This window comes from Genypterus blacodes, unplaced genomic scaffold, assembly GCF_046128005.1.
Source record: "Genypterus blacodes isolate CSIRO-AG114 ecotype Tasmania unplaced genomic scaffold, CSIRO-AGI_Gbla_v1 ptg000015l_1, whole genome shotgun sequence".
In the NCBI taxonomy this organism is placed as follows: Eukaryota; Metazoa; Chordata; class Actinopteri; order Ophidiiformes; family Ophidiidae; genus Genypterus; species Genypterus blacodes.
In genome coordinates, this window is record NW_027466829.1 from 3,993,365 (window position 1) to 4,012,500 (window position 19,136).

At 45.9% G+C, this 19,136-nt stretch overlaps 1 protein-coding gene and 1 pseudogene across 1 annotated transcript; both read left to right on the forward strand.

Annotated features, from left to right (window-relative positions):
- The first annotated feature begins 276 nt into the window (after positions 1-276).
- Positions 277-3,469, forward strand: LOC143016453 (UDP-glucuronosyltransferase 2C1 pseudogene; annotated as a pseudogene).
- A 2,699-nt stretch (positions 3,470-6,168) lies between these two features.
- Positions 6,169-15,658, forward strand: LOC142989254 (neuroplastin-like). The gene is made up of 8 exons (XM_076138710.1): positions 6,169-6,259; positions 10,829-11,003; positions 11,107-11,201; positions 11,736-11,869; positions 12,203-12,476; positions 14,443-14,464; positions 14,889-14,965; positions 15,210-15,658. Exons 1-7 carry the CDS (start codon positions 6,169-6,171, stop codon positions 14,947-14,949), a joined length of 852 nt encoding a protein of 283 aa, XP_075994825.1. The 3' UTR covers positions 14,950-14,965; positions 15,210-15,658.
- The last annotated feature ends 3,478 nt before the right edge of the window (positions 15,659-19,136 follow it).

Genomic DNA, 19,136 nt, shown 5'->3' on the forward strand with positions numbered 1-19,136 from the left:
TACAATTACAGCAATTAACTTAATTAAACAGTAAATAAATGTGTAAAATAAAGAAGAAGAACCATATAGGAAACAATCCGAGCTTTAAAAGGTAGCCACAGTCTAAAAGTATGACATGAATAGTTTAGGAGTCGTTTATACCTTAGAAGAGTTTCTGTTGTTTAGTTTCGTTGCTGTACTCCACTTTCTGTCCACTTGGTGGCGTGTGTCTCCCATGAAACGACGCTACACCGGAAAATGTGTCATACACACTCACACACCCTCTGTACTAATGCGTGCAGTTTTTGGAGTTTGTAGTTCGTTGGAAGTTGGAAACTGTTCAGGAGCTGTTAACCTGCTGGCCTGGGCCTGAATGGAAGCTGAAAGCGCTCTGATAGATCATAAATGCAGCACAATCCAAAGGTATGCACGTCTGGAACGTCTTGTGTGTTTGTTTGTGAAACAGTTCTTGGGACACCGCAACCCAACCGCGATTTGTGTAAAGCTACTTACAGATACTACAAAAGAGAAGACAAATCCCTCTCTTAAGATTTAATAGTTTCACACTCACACAGTTACAACAAGAACCATACACTGTACGCCTAGAATACCATGTGGAGGTTTAATATGTTCAGTTTTGTTGACATTGTGTCTCAGGTTATGGTTTTGCTTTATGTTCTGTTTCAGTAGTACACCATGGATTGTTGTACATCTCATTTTGTACTGCTCACACAGGCTCACATAAATAATAACTCTACTTATATAGAGCTTTAAATGCTTTACAATGACCCACTCATACACTGATGGCAGGAGCAGCCAGGGGTTCAGTTTCTTGCTGCTCAGGCTCTGTAGGATGAGCCTGGAATTGAACCGGGAACCTCAACTGCAATTCCAAACATTATTGCTGAACTATATTAAAGTATAGCCCTCAAGATCCAAATGTAAATATGCTCTTTTATCAGTAGATTATGATGGTTACATAATAGCAGATTGCAGTCAAACCCTGTTACTGATTCATCAACCGTTTTTTGAATAAAGTGTTTATTACTCTCGCTGGTTTCTCTCACTTGGGTATTTGGCAGTGGATGCATTTTAGTGGATTTGCACAGTGTAACAGCTGGAAAATGAGTCTGAAGCGCTTTATGAGCAGCCATGACCTTCACCGCTGAACACACTGACCTGACACCAGATGGCATAACAGATAAATCAGTTCCGCTCACTACAAAGCATTCCTCCCCTGTCGCAAACAGCACACACCTTTCCCAAGAGTCTTAGTGTGTGCGTGTGTGTGTGTGTTTGTGTGTGTGTACCTGCAGGGGTACCAAGCTGATGCTGATCTCAGGCTGCTTCTTCACTGCTTAACCTCATCTTATTTTGTTTACTGTCTAGGAAACTCTTGCCCTTTTATTACCTCATATTGAAGCTGAAGTGACACCTGTAGATCACGGTAAGCATTGAGTTTTGAGTCACAGCCTCTGGTGAAAACAAAACTTGTGTTGCATTGAAATATTTTAAATAGTGAGATGTTTAAGTTTTACACCAAGTCTTAATATCATCCTGGTTTAAATGTTACAACGAATCATCTGTCTGTGTTCATCAGAAAACATTGGATTGTGACATTTTACTTGTCAATACATTTTTTGAGTGACAGCCGGTCTTCAATGTCCGGTTACTATGACACAGGAGACCTTTGTGCAAACCAGAGAGACTTTGCTCTTATGTGCTTGTTTTTGTGTTTTCCATCAGGCGCTTCAGGATGGCGGTGCTTCATTTGTGTACAGTCACGTTTGCTGTACTTATGATTAACCTGTCGTGTGCCTCTGGGGGCAAAATCCTGGTGTTCCCCCTGGATGGGAGTCACTGGGTTAACATGAAAGTACTAATAGAGGAATTGTACTCCAAAGGCCATGAGATTGATGTGATTCGGACGTCTGATAGCTGGTACATCGGAGAAACCTCTGCTTTGTACACATCCATCAACCTTCCCTGCGTCAGTGGATTCCGCGAGCATTTTGAACGCATTTTTCCTCAAATGCTGGAAATGAGGCTCCAAGGCATGTACCATCGTTTCTGGTCTCGCATTCAGATGGAGTTTGAGGTCCAGGAGCTGTTCTCCATATTCCATAAGAAACAGAGTGAGGTAGTCGTTCACATGTTTGAAGATGAACCCTTGATGCGGTCTCTGCGCGATGCCGCCTACGATCTGGTTCTAACTGACCCTGGGATTGGCGGGGGGGCACTGCTGGCACGTTACCTCCAGCTCCCACTTGTGTTCAATGTCAGATGGACAATTCAAGGCGAAGCGCATTTTGTCATGGCCCCTTCACCTCTGTCCTATATTCCCTTTACTGCTACAGAGTTGACAGACAGGATGACTTTCCGACAAAGAGTCCAGAATTTTATTAGTTATATGCTTGGAATGTATGCAATGGCACGCATCACAGAACCTCACTACAGACCACTTGTTGAGCGTTACTTCGGTCCTGATGTGGATTACAAAACCCTTTTCCAGGACGCTGATATATGGTTAATGAGAAATGACTTTGTGTTTGAATTTCCCCGTCCTACAATGCCAAATATCATTTACATGGGTGGATTTCAGTGCAAGCCCTCTAAGCCACTATCAGCAGACCTGGAGGACTTTGTCCAGAGCTCTGGAGAGCACGGAGTCGTAATAATGACCTTAGGAACTTTAGTTGGTAAGCTTCCTCAACATGTTGCTGAGGAAATCGCTGCAGCTTTTGCTCAACTGCCTCAGAAGGTTGTTTGGAGATACACTGGGCAAAGGCCTGGTAACCTGGGCAACAACACCTTAATGGTGGACTGGCTGCCACAGAACGACCTGTTAGGACATCCCAAGACCAGAGCATTTGTCGCTCACGGAGGCACCAATGGGGTTCAGGAAGCTATTTACCATGGAGTGCCAGTGGTCGGACTCCCCTTGCTCTTTGATCAACCAGATAACCTCTCCAGAATCAAAGCAAAGGGAGGAGCTGTGCTATTGGACATTGCTTTGTTGGATAGAAACGTCTTTGGTGAAGCACTGATGGAAATCCTTTATAATTCCTCTTACACTGACAACATGCAGAGGCTCTCAAGGCTGCACAGGGATCAGCCTGTGAAGCCCCTGGACCACGCAGTGTTCTGGATCGAATTCGTCATGAGACATAAAGGGGCCGCTCATCTAAAAACACAGTCCAACAAAATGTCCTGGTTTGTTTACAACTCTCTGGATGTCATCACGGCGCTGCTGTCTGCTGCGGTGTTTATGATATTTGTGTGCATTTTGATTGTGAAGTTGTTTTGGAGGATTTGTAGTGGGGGAAAAATGAAAAAAGAATGATAAGATTGAAACTTCTATCAGTGCTGTGAGATGCTGCTACAGATTCATTCCATACTCTTTCATATTTTTAAAAAGACATATGTTTGTGATTAATGATTAGGATCTCAATTACTGAACTGGATTTAATTTTTGTTAAACTTAAGACTATTGTCCGGCAAAAACAAAACATAAATTAGACAATCAACACTTAATAATAAATGAAATATGTATTCATTTAAGTGTAAATTGTGAAACAGCTGTGATATGAAGTATGCCACAGTGTCAAACAAATATGATATGGTTACTTTATTATATACAATATAGTGTAAATAGGAGTTTAAATGTAATATTATATCATGAATTCATTGCCTTACAGCCTGCATTTGAACACAATGTGTGATCATCCAGATGTTATTTTTTTTATTCTGTTTTTAAAAGTATCCTCAAAGTAATAAAATGACATGTTAAATTCAAATAAAGTATATACGGTATGTCAAAAACGTCTGTTCAATTCTTAGGTGTACAGAGAAAATACACAATATAAAATAGTGAACTTTTCTCCTCACAAACAAGATCAATACAGATCTGACATTTTATTGGATCATCTCATAACACTTAAACATTCTTTATCTCAGCTTGAGATACTATAGGTCCTAAAAACTGCTGACTCGGCTCAGCTGTGAACGGACGGCCATTGGCCTGTTATTAATAATTCACTGTGACTGTTCAACTATGACCGTGGGTGGTCAGGGGTCTGGCGGAGGTCCTCTGGTTGGTGGTCTGAGCTTGAGATGAAAGTGCAACAAATCCCATCCACCCATGTCCTGTCTGGCTTTATGTAAGTATCAGCTCCCTCATGTTTGCTTACTGCTATTTTCATTATCTTAACTGTTTTCAGCTGTTTACATTTGAAACTTTTTATATAGCTCATATATTGTATGTGTTTGGGCAGGTTTATCCAAGATGTTTACCCCTGCAACACTTTTAAAACAATATTTATTCAACAAGAATAGGACAGAACTGTGTAGAAAAGTGCACATTCAGTAAAATGAATTAGTCAATATAACAGAATGGCCATGTCCTTTAGAAACGTAGAGTCTGGCAGGACTTGAAACAAAACAAACAGGAAGTGTTTATTTACCTCTCTGTTGTGGTTTGTGTAAGTAGAGTAAGCACAGTTCACAGTTTGTACAGTAGATGGCAGCAGAACCCTCAGTCAGCGGTTTACAAATTAAGACGAACCCTTAAAATTTAATTCAATCCGTCAAAACATACACAATGTCTTAAAACTGGTAAAGAATAGATGAAAGGGACCTGGACTCAGCTGTGCTCAAATTAAACAGGTCAAATTCACACAACTCACTTGATAAGGAATATAATTAGTTGCAAAAATATACTTTTATTCAAAAAGATGTGCCATAGCATTCGTTATTTTGTCTCTGTAAAAGCTACACGGCTGCTCTGTGCTGTATAATGTGTAACTCTGCTAAAGTGAGATTTCTAAACTCCCTTCAGGTTATTGACAACAGATCCACTGAGTTGCAGGCTGTGAGCCTGCCATCACCCTATATTAGTTCAAAAAGAAATAGGATTAAAAGTCTGCTTAAAGCCTCAGGGGCCACTCGGGTCAGAGCTTAGTCTGCCTGCTAAACTGCTCAGCCTAAGGCAGAATTGAATGTAGTGGTTTGTGAAGCACCGTGCAGGATCAGTTTATATCATGGCAACAGCAAACACTCATTTCTGATTGGCTAAGGGGTGTGCATGTTGCCTCAGGAACATAGGTCCCATAAAGTATACAGTAAATATTTAATGTTATATCTGTCGATAATTAGACTTACACAACTGGAAACATTGCAAGGAAGAAGAAGACACACTAATGCATTTATTGTGTTGGTGTCCTGATTGTATACTTTTCTAAAGAAAATTTCGGATTCTATTTTTCACCTGCACATACTATATTCAAGAGAGCAAAGATTTCCTTACTTATTAACGCTGAAATCTGAATATTATGAAATGTTAATGTTTTCAGAACCTGGAAGAGGATTTTTTGGCAACTATTGTTCCATTTACAAGGGATTTAAATTACACTGTGCTTCAGTAAATACTGATAATAATGAGGGATCATTTGCAAGCCATATTTTTTATGGGTCACGTCAATCAAACTTCCCGTGTCTGTTTTTAGTTTATTTAGAAGATAAAAATAAAAAAGAGACATCCCTTTAAGGGCTAGTTAAAACAACATTTTTTTTCCAAATGAATTATTCTCATATTTACTGTATACTGTATTTATTTATTTGGTAATAAATTAATTGCAAATGCTCCAAATTCTAAATTGTTTACGATTGAATTACTAAATGATAAAGAGTCTCCCTTTCACAACAAGAAACGTAAAGATACAATTAATTAATACTGAAATATTTAAACAAGTGCATGTCTCTCTCCCTCCCCTCTCTCTCTCTCTCCTCTCTCTCTCTTTCTTTCTCTCTCTCTCTCGCTCCTCTCTCTCTCTCTCTCTATCTCTCTCTCTCTCTCATATACAGTAAACACGGCGTCCATACGTCTGTGCGCTTGCTGCTGCTCTGAGATCTCGCGGGATTTGGGTGAGACGGTGAAAAAAAAGGTGTTTCCGCGCCGCTGCACCGGGCTCGCGCTCGCTCAGTCCCCCGCAGGTATCCATCTAGCAGCAGCAGCAGCGCCGTCCGGCCGCGTCGCTTCCCCGCTCACGGCGCCTCCTTCCTGCGCGACAGTCCGTCGGAGTGTCCGTCTGCCGTCTCACCCCGCCTGAGTCTTCCTCCCCCGCTCCTCCTCCTCCTCCTCCCGCTCAGGTCACCTTACCGGCATCTTCCATCTTCCCTAAGACCGGAGAGATGATACCTGGCAAACGAAGAGCTGCGGTCATGTCGTTCTCGGTGGCGATACTCGGAGCTCTGATGCTGCAGTCGGTGTCTTCGCAGAACGGTAAGACTCCCGCTCGACCCGGTGGAGGAGATTCACCCGCATCGTGACGAAAATGCGTTTTTTTGTGTGTGATTGTTGGAGGAATGTCGGGATGAATTCCAAATCAAGCGAGCCTTCCTCCCCACACCACAGTCTCATTATCCGGGTATAAACGCATCTTAATCGAGTGACACGTTTGGTTTTGCTATGCGAGTGTTTGAAAGTGAAGCTCGATAAATAATTAATAGGCTCCAATCTGTGTGGGCCGGAGTGAAGTGGGCCACACGGAGGCCTGCGGTGTCCCGAAAATGTCCTTTGAAGTGTGGAGCTGAATGCAAACCGAGAGGTGAGCGCGTCCCTCTGCGGGACAACAGGTCGGCGCGAGGAGGAGCCGATCAGGGGAATTGATCTGAGAATTGGGCTTTTTCTTTTTTTTTTTTAACTCGGGCTGACACACCGAATCAACACGGTGCCACGCTGCTCAGACATCCAGCACCTCCTCCTCCTCCTCCTCTTCATCAGCCTCAGGTCCTTCATGCAGCCTCGAACATTCATGTCATGCGATGCAGGAACTAAGATGTGCACTTCTCTAAATAGCATCGGTCCATTTTGCTGCATGCTTCTATTTTTAGAGCAGAGATGCTGCACTGGGAGCCCTGGACCTTTAATGTCCTCATGCAAGAGTGGAGCAGAGTGAAGAGTGAAGAGGAGGGAAGCTCCTCGCCGAGATGCACTGCACTGCAGAATGGCATTGATTTCCATTTCTACTCGTCCATATGACCCGCTGATCATAAATCGCATCCTGGCCAAACAGGATAGGACAGATCTGTGTGTGTGTGTGCAGTATGGCTTGCATCCCTTAGCGGGTATTAATCATCATGCTGCTGGTGGTGTGTGTGAGAATGTAATCATCTGTGTGTCCCGCTTGGTCTGGATCATGTGTAGGAATGCGTCAGCCTCTGCCTCATTAGACGCACCTGTGCAGTCAGACGTGTCATCCTGCTCGTGAAGCTGGTGATGTTAGGTTTTTGTTGCCGTGGTGTCAGAGAGGTGTTGATTTCAGCTCCGTGGTGACGGCTGTGGCCTCTGAGTGTTTGTGACTGAATTGGGTCAGAAGATAGTGTCGGGTAGAGACGGAGAGCGGGGAATCTCAAAGTTTTCATGGTTTTGGTGAAGTGGAGTGGAAATGGGCCGACTGACTCAGGCTCCCTGGGGGGTTACCAAGGTGACCGTTTCATAGTGTCACAGAAAAGAAGGCCTTGCTTTGATAGTTTCAGATGGAGAGGGTTTGAGATTAGATTTATAAAGTGGTTTCTTTTGTAGTTTCAGCAGAGAAACGATCTTGTAGAGCAAAAACTTTGAAACTGCCATTGATTTGGTTCGTTTGGCTTCCATCTCATCAGTTGTAGTGAGGAGGCTCCAGGTTCCATGGGAAACTGGATCAATATTTATGGTCAAATGTAAATAGTGAGTCAGATTTGAATCTTGCTCCCCATTCCTACTGGACCACAGCTCAGTGAGTCCGACATCACCGCCTGAAGCACCGACGGCGTGACGGCAGTTTATATTTACATCGGCCGCGTTTAAAACAAATCTGGTGTTTGAGCCATGATCGGTGGATACACACACACACACACACACACACACACACACACACACACACACACACACACACACACACACACACACACACACACACACACACACACACACACACACACACACACACACACACACACACACACACACAGCAGATCTGACTGGATTTACATCTGAACCGTCATCAAGTCAAATCTTTTAAATTGCGTCTGTGAATGCATCTCAAGTCTTCAAGTCTCCACCATCAAATCACATTCTATTATACCGTCTCTGTTCATTTAGTACATGAACACACACACATACACACATGCTCTGGTGGCTTTCCAATCACTCAGCGTGTGTTTTGGTACATTAACTGGGAAGGAAACCAGATCGGTCCTATACACACTGTATCTATAGATCTATAGATCTGTTGGGAACGAGCTGTTAGGGTTCCTGAGCTCATTGGAGGTTTGATGAATGAGTCAGAGACGCTCCTTCATCACAGCGTAACACCATGGCTCCACTCCATCTGCACGTGCCAGCGAGCGTGCACGCTGAATATGCAGGCCTCACGCAACGCAGCCGCCATTAACGCCACCGCCGCTCCTCTTCAGAGCAGATATGATGACGTTGCCTCTGTTCAGATCAATTTAAGATCAAACTCCTCAGACGGCAGGTCGATAATTGATTTGCTGTGGTGGAATGGAGGCCGTAGATTCAGACCCTCGTCGAGTCCCCGCTCACGGGTCGCCGGCTGGCTCGGACGGAGAGATTCTTATTGGTTCCCATGGAAACATTAGCGTGTGATTGGAGGGGAGAACTGCAGTGTGGCCTGTGAAGAATGTAGCGTTGGGACTTGTCTGAGTGTAATCCTCCAAAGGTCCATTTAGAAAATAAAACAACCGGGCCTAAGCTCTAATGTCACATTTAGAGATTAGGAATATTATTTGGATAATTTTAGATCTGTTGCTCTCAATCCTGCTCCTCTGGGACGCCGCTGCCACTTCCTGTCCCCATCTTTATCTGGGTCTCTTCCATCATGCAGGGACGCCGTCTGTCCCTCTGTGGTGTTTAGGTTTGTGGGTCATAGAGCTGCGTAGGATAGATCCGGAGCAGGAGCCAGAGCGTCTTCCCCGCGACGCTCTGCCTGCTTGCGGTTGTCCGTCTCTTCCTCCTCGTCCTGTCTTGTTGCCGTAGAGCGCTTCTATGGCGATGGAGGGGCGTCCATCACTACCGTGCGCCCACACACTCCCCAGAGACCCTGAGCTGCAGCTTCGATAAATCTCCTCACACAGCGCATAGACCAGGCTTATGATTACATCCCCTCCTCCTCCTCCTCCTCCTCTTCCTCCTCCTCCTCCTTCCTTGCCGTGATCAATTTTTTGCTCTTTTATTGGATTTTACCTGACAGGGAGACATTTTCAGCCGTGCAGCATGAGCAGTCAGCCTGGTCCAGTCTGTTCAGCCGTCGTGTCATCGTATAAACATAAACAAACTCCCCCCCGCTCTGATGATGTCTTCATTTAGTAGATATGCAATGTTCTGAAAATGACAAGGTCACCTGGAGGACTTTATGGCTGTGAGCCCGCTGCGTAAGCCAGACACACATTTCTATGATGTCATTAATTAGAGCAAAGTGAGAGCAGCCCTACAGGGACGTCCCCGCACAATTGAATTAAAGCTTCCCAGGAATAGAAAGAGTAATGGCAGAGACGGCGCTCGGGTCACGTCCGTCCTCTGTGAGAGACGTGGACCAGGCCGACGTGGAGCCTCTGCTGGGTTTGATGTCACGCTGGTGAACCCACACACACGGGGATGAAGAGTGTTTGTTTTCATATTTTTGTCTGTTAAGTTTGCTATCATTTCTCTCATCAGTGTTAATTTCTATCATTTTCTTTTGTGTTTTGACTTTTCCTTTCTACATCTTTTCCATATTTTTCTTCTTTTACCCTCCAACACAAACACAAACCCCTCCCACCTCCGCCGCCGCCTCCTCGCCCCCCCCCCCCCCCCCCCCCCCCAGCGGGCTTCGTGAAGTCGCCCCTGTCCGACACCAAGCTCACCTACGACACCTTTGAGCTGTACTGCGACGTGGTGGGCAACCCCACCCCTGAGATCCAGTGGTGGTACTCGGAGATCAACCAGGCCGACTCCTTCAGGCAGCTGTGGGACGGCGCCCGCAAGCGCCGCGTGTCCATCGGCACGGCGTACGGCGTCAACGCGGTCAGCGTGCTGGCGGTGGATCGCCTGGCGCTGGACGACGCCGGCACGTACGAGTGCAGAGCCAGCAACGACCCGCGACGCAACGACCTGCAGCAGAACCCCATCACCACCTGGATCAGGGCTCAGGCCACGATCACGGTGCTGCAGAGTGAGTGGTCTCTGTAGAGGAGAACCCCCCCCACCCTTCCATCTCTAGAGCACCCAGTGGCTTCCCCTCTAGATCCAGCCTCCTTTACTGACCTGGCATATGGAGAAACGACCCCATGGGTCAGTTGGGTTTCCAGGTTTTCTCCTCAGTGTAAATCTCCTAACCAGCAGCTTCTCGTAGCCGCAGAGCTGATTTACAGTCAGAGCACTTTGTTCCTGACCCGCCTGCCTCAAGCTTTCAGCTCTCAGCATTAAGCTCTTTCTGCTTTTCTTCAAACTTCACTTCAGATGATGCAGGTTTATGTTTCTCATCCTCGCGCTCGCCGGCGTCTCGATCCTCCAAACCGGGGCCTTCGCTGAATCAAAGCCGGTCCATCCGTTTCAGTCTCGTTGTAATCGTGCCACATGTCGGTTTCGATGCCTTTCTAATCAACTTCCTGCACAGCTACAGTATCTAATCTCAGTCCTGAATTACACACAGATGGACGGAAGTGTCAGGTTGGATGTTTACTCGGTTTCTGCTTCACTGCCTCACAAAGAAGTCGTTTCATTTGCTGAATCGGTTGGGAAAAGGTTAAAAACGCCGAGTCCTTGTCATCCGCGCCTCCGCCCTGGCCTGACCTGTGTGTTTCCTCCCAGAGCCGTCGATCGCCGCCTCGGAGCACACCACGCTCCCCACGGACGGCCACCTGCCGCCCTTCACGCTGCAGTGCAACCTGACCAGCGCCCACAGCGTCCACCAGGAGAGCTACTGGATGAAGAACGGCGAGGAGATCCCGGACACGCGCACTCCCAACAGGAACACCGAGTACAAGTAGGAGTCACGTCCACACCGTGTATGTGTGTGTCTGCCTGTGAGCGTGTGTGTGTGTGTGTGCTTTTCCCTTTCATGAAGCATCTTCTTTTCTCCTCCGCAGGCTGAACAAGCCGAGAGGCGACGACGCCGGCGTGTACATGTGTGTCTACACCTTCGAGTCGTCTCCTCCTGCAAACGCCACCATTGAGATCAAATGTAGGTGCTGATTGGCTGCAGGCGTCTCTGTCCCCCACATTAGACACGTCGCCTGTATGTAATGACTCCGGGCGGCCTGGAGCTCTCGCTGCTCGCTGCTCGCTGCTGGCAGTCACGTGAGGACCTGTGATGATTTGAAAGCTCTCTGCTGGCTGCACGCCGCCCTGACTCCACACCTCCGTCCGCCCGCCCCATGCCTGGCTCAGTGGCAGCAGATGGCGTCCTGTCTGTCTAATGGAAAGAGATTAAGTCCCAACAGTCAAATCTGCTCCCAACCTCTCTGTTGTTCCGCCTGCATTAGGACGGAGGGCGAGCGGGTTTTAGCGTCGTTTGCCATTTTATAGAGAAATTCCATTTATATAAGAAGAACAGAACGACCCAGAAGCAGATTTAGAGGCTGCTTGTAGCTTTCATGTCAGACTCACATTGAGCCACACGTGTCTGATGATTAGCAACATTTCCGGTGTTCCTTCATCATAAGCTTCTACAGGATAGATAGTTTTTGTTTACATGTCTTTCCTGTTCTTGTTGTAGCCGTCCCTGACATCACCGGACACAAGCGCAGTGAGAACAAGAACGAGGGCCAGCGAGCCGTCCTGCACTGTAAGTCTGTGGGTTACCCTCATCCTGCATGGACCTGGCGCCGATGGGACAGCGGTGTCTACGTGGTAAGTTACATCATATATATATAAACTCTATATACTGTATGCTGCTGTAAATGTGAGTCGCTGTGTTTACTGAACACACTCCACTCCGTTCTGATGCACCGCAGCGTCTCAGCGGGCCTCACACACACGGACGCACTTAAACAGCTTAAGCCAAAGGAGATTTTCACCTCTTAACCTGCGGCGTTCCGTGTTTCCCTCAAATTTCCGCTCTGGTGCTTCCGTGGCTTTACAGATCAATGATAATAATAACTTGCTGTACATTATACTGTATGTTATATGTATATTTGATTTAGCAGGTTAATCAGAGGTTGATCACTTCTTTTCTCTCGACAGGATATCGACAACTCCTCCGGACGCTTCTTCATCAGCAACAAAGACAACTACACCGAGCTGCACATCATGGACCTGGACATTAACTCTGACCCAGGCATGTACCAGTGCAACGCCACAAACATGATGGGCACCAGCGCCGTGGTGTCCGTGCTGAGGGTCCGCAGCCACCTGGCCCCCCTCTGGCCTCTGCTGGGGGTTTTGGCTGAGATCATCATCCTGGTCGTCATCATCGTAGTTTACGAGAAACGCAAGAAGCCCGAAGATTTACAGGACGGTGAGTCACGTGAGGCACGCTGCTCAGGAGTCCTTTAGCAGTGTGTGTCATCAGTCTCATGTTTGAAGTTATTGCTCCATTTTGATTGACGGATCTTTGCTGGGAGTTTGCGCTGAATGACTGCAGCGTCGGGCAGTGAGGGGACGGTCAACAGGGGCAGGAATGTTTAAGAAGTACAGAATGACAGCCAGACATTAAGACTCAGCAGCCTGATCACAATCCATGAGCTTCTAATCCTCACATCCACAGATCTGTGTTTCCTGCAGATCACATCCAACTACAACAATGAGAGGAATGAACCAAAGAGACACAAATTAATTAAAACAATCGACCTTATCTCAGTGTATGATGACACAGATGAGTGAATTAACTTCAGGCCATCTGGTCAATTTAAATATTCTCTTCTATTCTACACTCATATCTTCTCACAGTTCTTATTCAGTTTTTGCTTCACATTAAATTCAAGATGATCTCAGTTCTCCCGTGGCTCCACATCCAAAAGTCTGTTCACCACCAAATCCACCTTTGCTCAGTGGAAACCTCGCCTCTGTGTGCTGGTGTGGGTCACCTGACACGGCGGCGTGGCTGCATTCAATCGCTCGGCCCCGACATGCAGAGGCTGCTGCGAGAGGTCGCACCTTGTCAGGACAATTTCATCCGTTCCATATTAATGAGGAACCTGATGCTGCCGCGGTGAAGGAGGCCGACGCTTTTTTAATTATTCATGAGTTTCCAGGGACCTTGTCGTGTCCCCGAGCTCCTTAAAGGCGACACCCCGGGGACGTCATGGAGGTAAACAGCGGCCGGGGAGTTTCAATTAACACTAAGTGCTCCATTCTCACGAGGCCACAAGGAGCATAAATGATGCATTAATGCTATTTTGCTGACCTTCTCCAAACTGAATTCTGATGCTGTCACATGTTGCTCATTAGGCTCAGCGTCGGGCGGATGATTGACAGCTCGGATCGCAGTTTGGCCGTGAAAATGAAAAGCGTTTTCCTCACTTTGTGTGACTCATCCCAACCAGGCTCTGGCATGAAATGTTCCTCTTCATTAGAACTGTTAGGTGATTATTATTGATTGATTTGAATGAGGTGAGCTGTGGCTGCTGAGTATAACAGGATGTTGTGATGTCTCCCGTCCTCCCCCTCTCTAAATTGCATAACCTAAACCTTGTTTGTGGTAAGTGTGAGACTCTGCATGCCTCATGAATTTCAATAAGCATCCGATTTCATCTACCAGCGCAGCTCCGAGCGTCACTCTGCACACACACACACACCTTCTTTTTGTTTTCGTACTTTGTGTTTGCTGAACATCAGTGTCCAAAGTGTCCAGCAACCATTACTGTGGCTCCATCCACCTTAGTTTACTGTCAGAGACGGCGACTCTCATATATGACTGCAGTAGTGTACGCCGCATGAAGCACTGTGTGTTTACTAACCTGCCACTGTTTCACGCTGCTGCACTGACATCTGCCGGCTCCCCGCTCCTCTGAGCCGCTCTCACTTCTCCCCCTGACTGATCTGACCGCTGTGCTCCTCTCTCTCTGCATGACAACAACATTTATTCCACTTGAGTTCTTTGCCTGTAGGTCATTACTCTGACACGCTCATGCCTTCTTGCTGGGTTTGACTGCATCCTGTGTGTTTTGTAAGTGACCTCATGCCAAATGTGAGATGTGGATTTTTTTTTTGCGGCATGATAGAAGGCTTTTATTGTTTTTTTTTTTGTTTGTTTTTTTACAATTGTAGCTCCTTCATCCCATAACTCTGCACACAGTGAAGCTTCTCTCAGCTTTTGGGAGCGAATGCATTTCAGCTCAATCAGATAAAGCCTTAAAGCACGCCATGTGTCACGCAGCTCCTGTTACAAAGCTCTCATGCTCTCTGTCATTTCATCGTGTGCAACTTCCTTGCGATTTTTTTGTTTGGTCATCATTTCTCCATATTTTTCCCTGCTGCCTCAGATGATGAACCTGCAGGACCTGTGTAAGTATGAATACTTTACCACCCACTACAGTTAGCTCTCCTCAGCTTGACCGTGTGTGTTTTTTCGTAGCTTATCGACACGTATGGACTCTGTATCATCATGGGCTCCAGATCTGGGTCACAAACAGTTCAGACCTCCAGATTCTGACTCCATGATGTTCTGAGGCTGTGTTTGATTTATAAGTGTCCTTCACGACACCGTAGGGACACTGTATTACAAAGTAGATGATTAAAGTCAGTAAAATGTAGTAATAGCAGGCGCGCCTATAAACGTGTACCACTGGTAGTCCTCCCACCACAGCTTGAGAACCACTCAGCTATAAAACACTTAATGGTCCATTCTCTTTCTAATGAATTGGAGTTGATTTCATCACCGGCACGCGCGTCCTTTAATTTGATCTGTATCCTTTATTCCCCGCTGAAGGAAAACTAATTCAACCAACAACCACAAGGACAAGAACCTCCGCCAGAGGAACACAAACTGAGCAGCCTGTCTGCTGAGTAAGTATGTCTGCAGTGAGTGATACCCCTGTGTGTGTCTGACACTGTGTGTGTTACAGGCCGGTCCACACAGGTGATCCACTGTGTGTGTGTGTGTGTGTGTGTGTGTGTGTGTGTGTGTGTGTGTGTGTGTGTGTGTGTGTGTGTGAGAGAAATTCCCACTGAAAGCACATGTCAACCTGAATAACCAGCGCCTCATCAGCCTCCTGCCGGCCTAATGAAAGCCTCTTGTCTCTATTTGCAGGTTACATGACGTATGTATTGACCGTATGAAGGTAAACAAAGGAAATCCATCCCAGTTGTTCATAAGATTTATCTGCCATTCTGCATATGGTGGTGGAAGAGTTAATGAGGCATGCCTTATGGTTTAAATGTGTGAGGGTGCGGCGCAGGGAGAGACTCAAACCATCATGGAAGTGTTAGAACCATTGTTGCTGCATGCAGTTGTTGATGTTTATGATTTTTCTCCTCTTATTCACAAATTTTACATTTTTGCTACTTCTGAAGTAATGCATGCAAGATGTGACCTTCTGTTTGAGACAGAAAAGGCTTTTGGTTCTCTTTTATTTCTATTTTTGGTTGATTTTCTGAGAGTGGCTTCATGTAGATAATCTGTACTGTGTGTTTAGAGGTAAACAAATGCAGCAGTGTAAAAGAAAACAAGCTGATCTGACCCATGTGTACAGTTTGATCTCTGCTGCGGAACATTTTCTAAGTTAGTACTTTATCATCCTATCAGATGGATATTTATTACATTTTAAGGGCTTTGCAATGTCCCTCTAACTTTGGTTAAGGTTTACTTTACTGTATGTATGTATTGTATGTATTAAATCACTATAACTGTATTAAATCACCATTGCTATATAAGATGATACATACTATATGATGCACTTAAATGTTGAGGATAATGGAAACATTGTATAAACCTGCTTTAGAAAATCTGTACTCCAATCATTTAAACATATTGTTTTTTAATCATGTGTGTTGTACAGCATGGCTATTATCCTATGCAATTATTATCCATATCAATATATTGGAAACTATCGCAGCTTTTGATTTCTCTGTGACAAAGCTTTAAAGCTAGTAGGATCACCGTAGAGCGTCGATGGCAAACTACACACTGCAGCTGCATGAAATCTGTGAAGCTGGCGTGGGAGGCGGCGGCGGCGGAGGCCCACGTCAGGACTTACACATGTGAAGCAATCCAAGACCCCCCCTCATTTTTAAGAATAAATATGTCAAAAACTAAGAGTGTGTGTTCCAGGTGGTGTTGATGGCAAAGTGTGTGTGTGTGTGTGTGTGTGTGTGTGTGTGTGTGTGTGTCCAATAATGCAACAAAAAAATCAACCCAAATAGGAAACAGCGCCATCTAGTGGCTCGTTCACTGCCTCACAGGAAAAGATTCATTATTTTCAAACTAAATGCTGAACTGTAACAACACCAAAAAAACTACAACACTATTCATCTTATTTATTTTCTGTAATCTGAGAAATGCATTCAAAACCACGCTGTGTATGGATGACTGCTCTCCTGTGCTGTTCCAGTCTGATTTCAGTGATTTTCTTTGTAACAAGACGCTGATTTTACTATTATTTTAACCATGTTCCAATTTTTGGACTCCACTTGAGAAGCACAGTGTCCTCATGTTCCCCTTGTTTATATATAATAGCAGTGGGCAGAACACAACAACCGCAGAGAATTACAGCCAGTATGATTCAGCAGCATGCACCACAAGGGGGCGCTGTTATCATATCTGCCGCTCATATCTAATGCCACTGTTCAGTAGAATGAAATCCAAAAAGCTGTGCCAACACTGCAGCCAAGCTGTTTCACTGATGAGCTTTAGACAACATTTCCATAATGACTTCTTTTGTGAGGAGCATAATGAAAGATTGAGTTTGAAATAGCAGCCTGCTGTGTTTACATGGGCTCCCTTCCTGATAAACGTTAGATAAACACATCACAAACGCAGCAAAGACAAATCTGTGACTTATTGTTTTACAAAATAAAATCTAGGCAGAGGGATTTTTGTTTTTGTGTTCAGATTCATTACATGGAAGTTTACATGATTTTACAGGAGTATTTATCAAATCTCCAAGGACTCTTAGAGAGGTTTGTAGTTTTCTGCTGTTTAAATATTCTAGTAAAAACATGAATGACTCACTTCTGCTTGGTGGGAAATGCTGTGGAAATTTAAACCGATTGAGTAAAGCCTGCAGCAAATCATACCTGCAGAATACAGAGACAGCTGCTCACACCACTAACCTCTCAGCTCATTCATTTGCCATATTGTGGCTTTAATTACTTTTCTATACGATTTGAGTCAAAGTCACTCACACACACACACACACACGCACACACACACACACACCAGTGGTAGTGTTTCATCAGCTGTAATCCAGAGAACAGGTGTGACCTAACATGTTAAAGCCCGATGTCATATTATAATTTATTGTCCAGCACATGTGGCTGCGTGTGTGTGTGTTTGTATTTCATCATGAAGTAGCTGCATCAAGATGACAACCGCTAGATTTACTCTTAAGCCCCCCGTGAAGTGATGAATGAATGTTAATCCACCACAAACAGTAACAGTACAGTGTCCAGTACACTGTGTGGTGTGTGAGGTCACTCAAACACTGCAGAAGGTGCTGATTGATCACACACCTTCTCCTTTATAGTCCTCAGCCCACTTAAGAAGTTTCCCACACGAGCCAAATCACAATCTCAGACTAAAGGCGCTTCTATACCTCCAACAGAGGCGGAAGGAGAGCTGAGGGTCTGTCTGTAATATTGCATCATATTGCTCATGATGGTAAACAGACTCAGCTGTTCAATCTTTATAATGGAGCTGCTCAGTATGTTGAGGGGGCGGTCGGTTATTCTATAGATTAAGATTAGAGATTTATTCATCGTAGAGTGACCATTCATATTCATAATAATCAATGTAGATATTCCATAGTTTGCCACAAGGCTCATTTCCATCTGTGCTCCCTGCAGGCTGACGTAGGCGTTGTTGTTAATGTCACTTAAATCTGCATTATAACTCCAAATCACTTATTTGACTTTGAGGTCTATATCCAGAATAAGATTATATTATATTAAGGTTATAGATTGCACGTCCTCACCTTTTAGTAAACAAGACAGTGAGAGACATTCTGACATTTTAATTTATTTACAATATCTACTGTGGTTACTATAAAGATGTGTTCAGAACTCATAACCTTTCATGTCAAACTAACACAGCCATTAAGAGCAGTAGTGATCCATGTCCTCCCTTCTGTCTGCAGCTCTAAGATGCTTCATAAGGCTTCTCACATTGCTGATAGTGCGTTATGCAGATGTGATTCACTCTGCAGGTATCTGATGCCTCTGGGCTCCACAGACGGTGGGACCAAGAATTCCAAAGCAGCCACGGATCGATTCCGGCTCCCATCGCGGGTTCTGTCAGTCTCTTAACTATACCCTGAACTCTCGGTCGCATCCCTGCTTCCTCCCCTCCAGCTGTGTCCTGACTGGGCGGGGTGAGCTGAGCGCCCCGCGCAGCGCAGCGCCGTCAAACCCGGCGGACGTGCAGCTCCGTCAACATTGGCGTCAGTGGGAATAGTGGGAATGTTGGCGGATCAGTGATGTCAGCGCTCTCCTGAGCACCGGTGCCATCTGCGTGCGTGCGTACATCCGTCCGTGCGTGTGTGTGTGCGTGTGTGTGTGTGTGTGTGTGTGCTGGTGTGTGTCCTTCCCGCACACTGACACGGAGCTCCGGGGGCTTTTGGGGAGGTGGAGGAGATGATGCTGCTGCTGCTTTGTCATTGAGGAGCTCGGCAGCGGTGGCGGCGGCGTCTTTCTTCCTCTCTCACTCCGGCCGCTCCGACATGCTGCATCCTGACGCGCTCTCGTCTGTGTGTGTACCTGGATTAACGTGCGTTTCCCCTCGTCCCTCCCGCAGCTTCATGCACGACCGTCGGGCTCGAGGTTCTGCCACGCACCGTTTACGCGTGTCAGCGTGTGGCGAGCCCGCGGAGAGGAGCACGTCCCAAGTGTGAATGAGAAGAGCCGAGCTGCCCTGCGGATGCGCCGTCACCGTATTGTCGTTGGCACCGTGATGAGTGTGTGAGCTCCATGATTCAGCCCCGCGTCCCCCTCAGCTTCCCTTAGAGCGCGTCTCTCTCCTCCA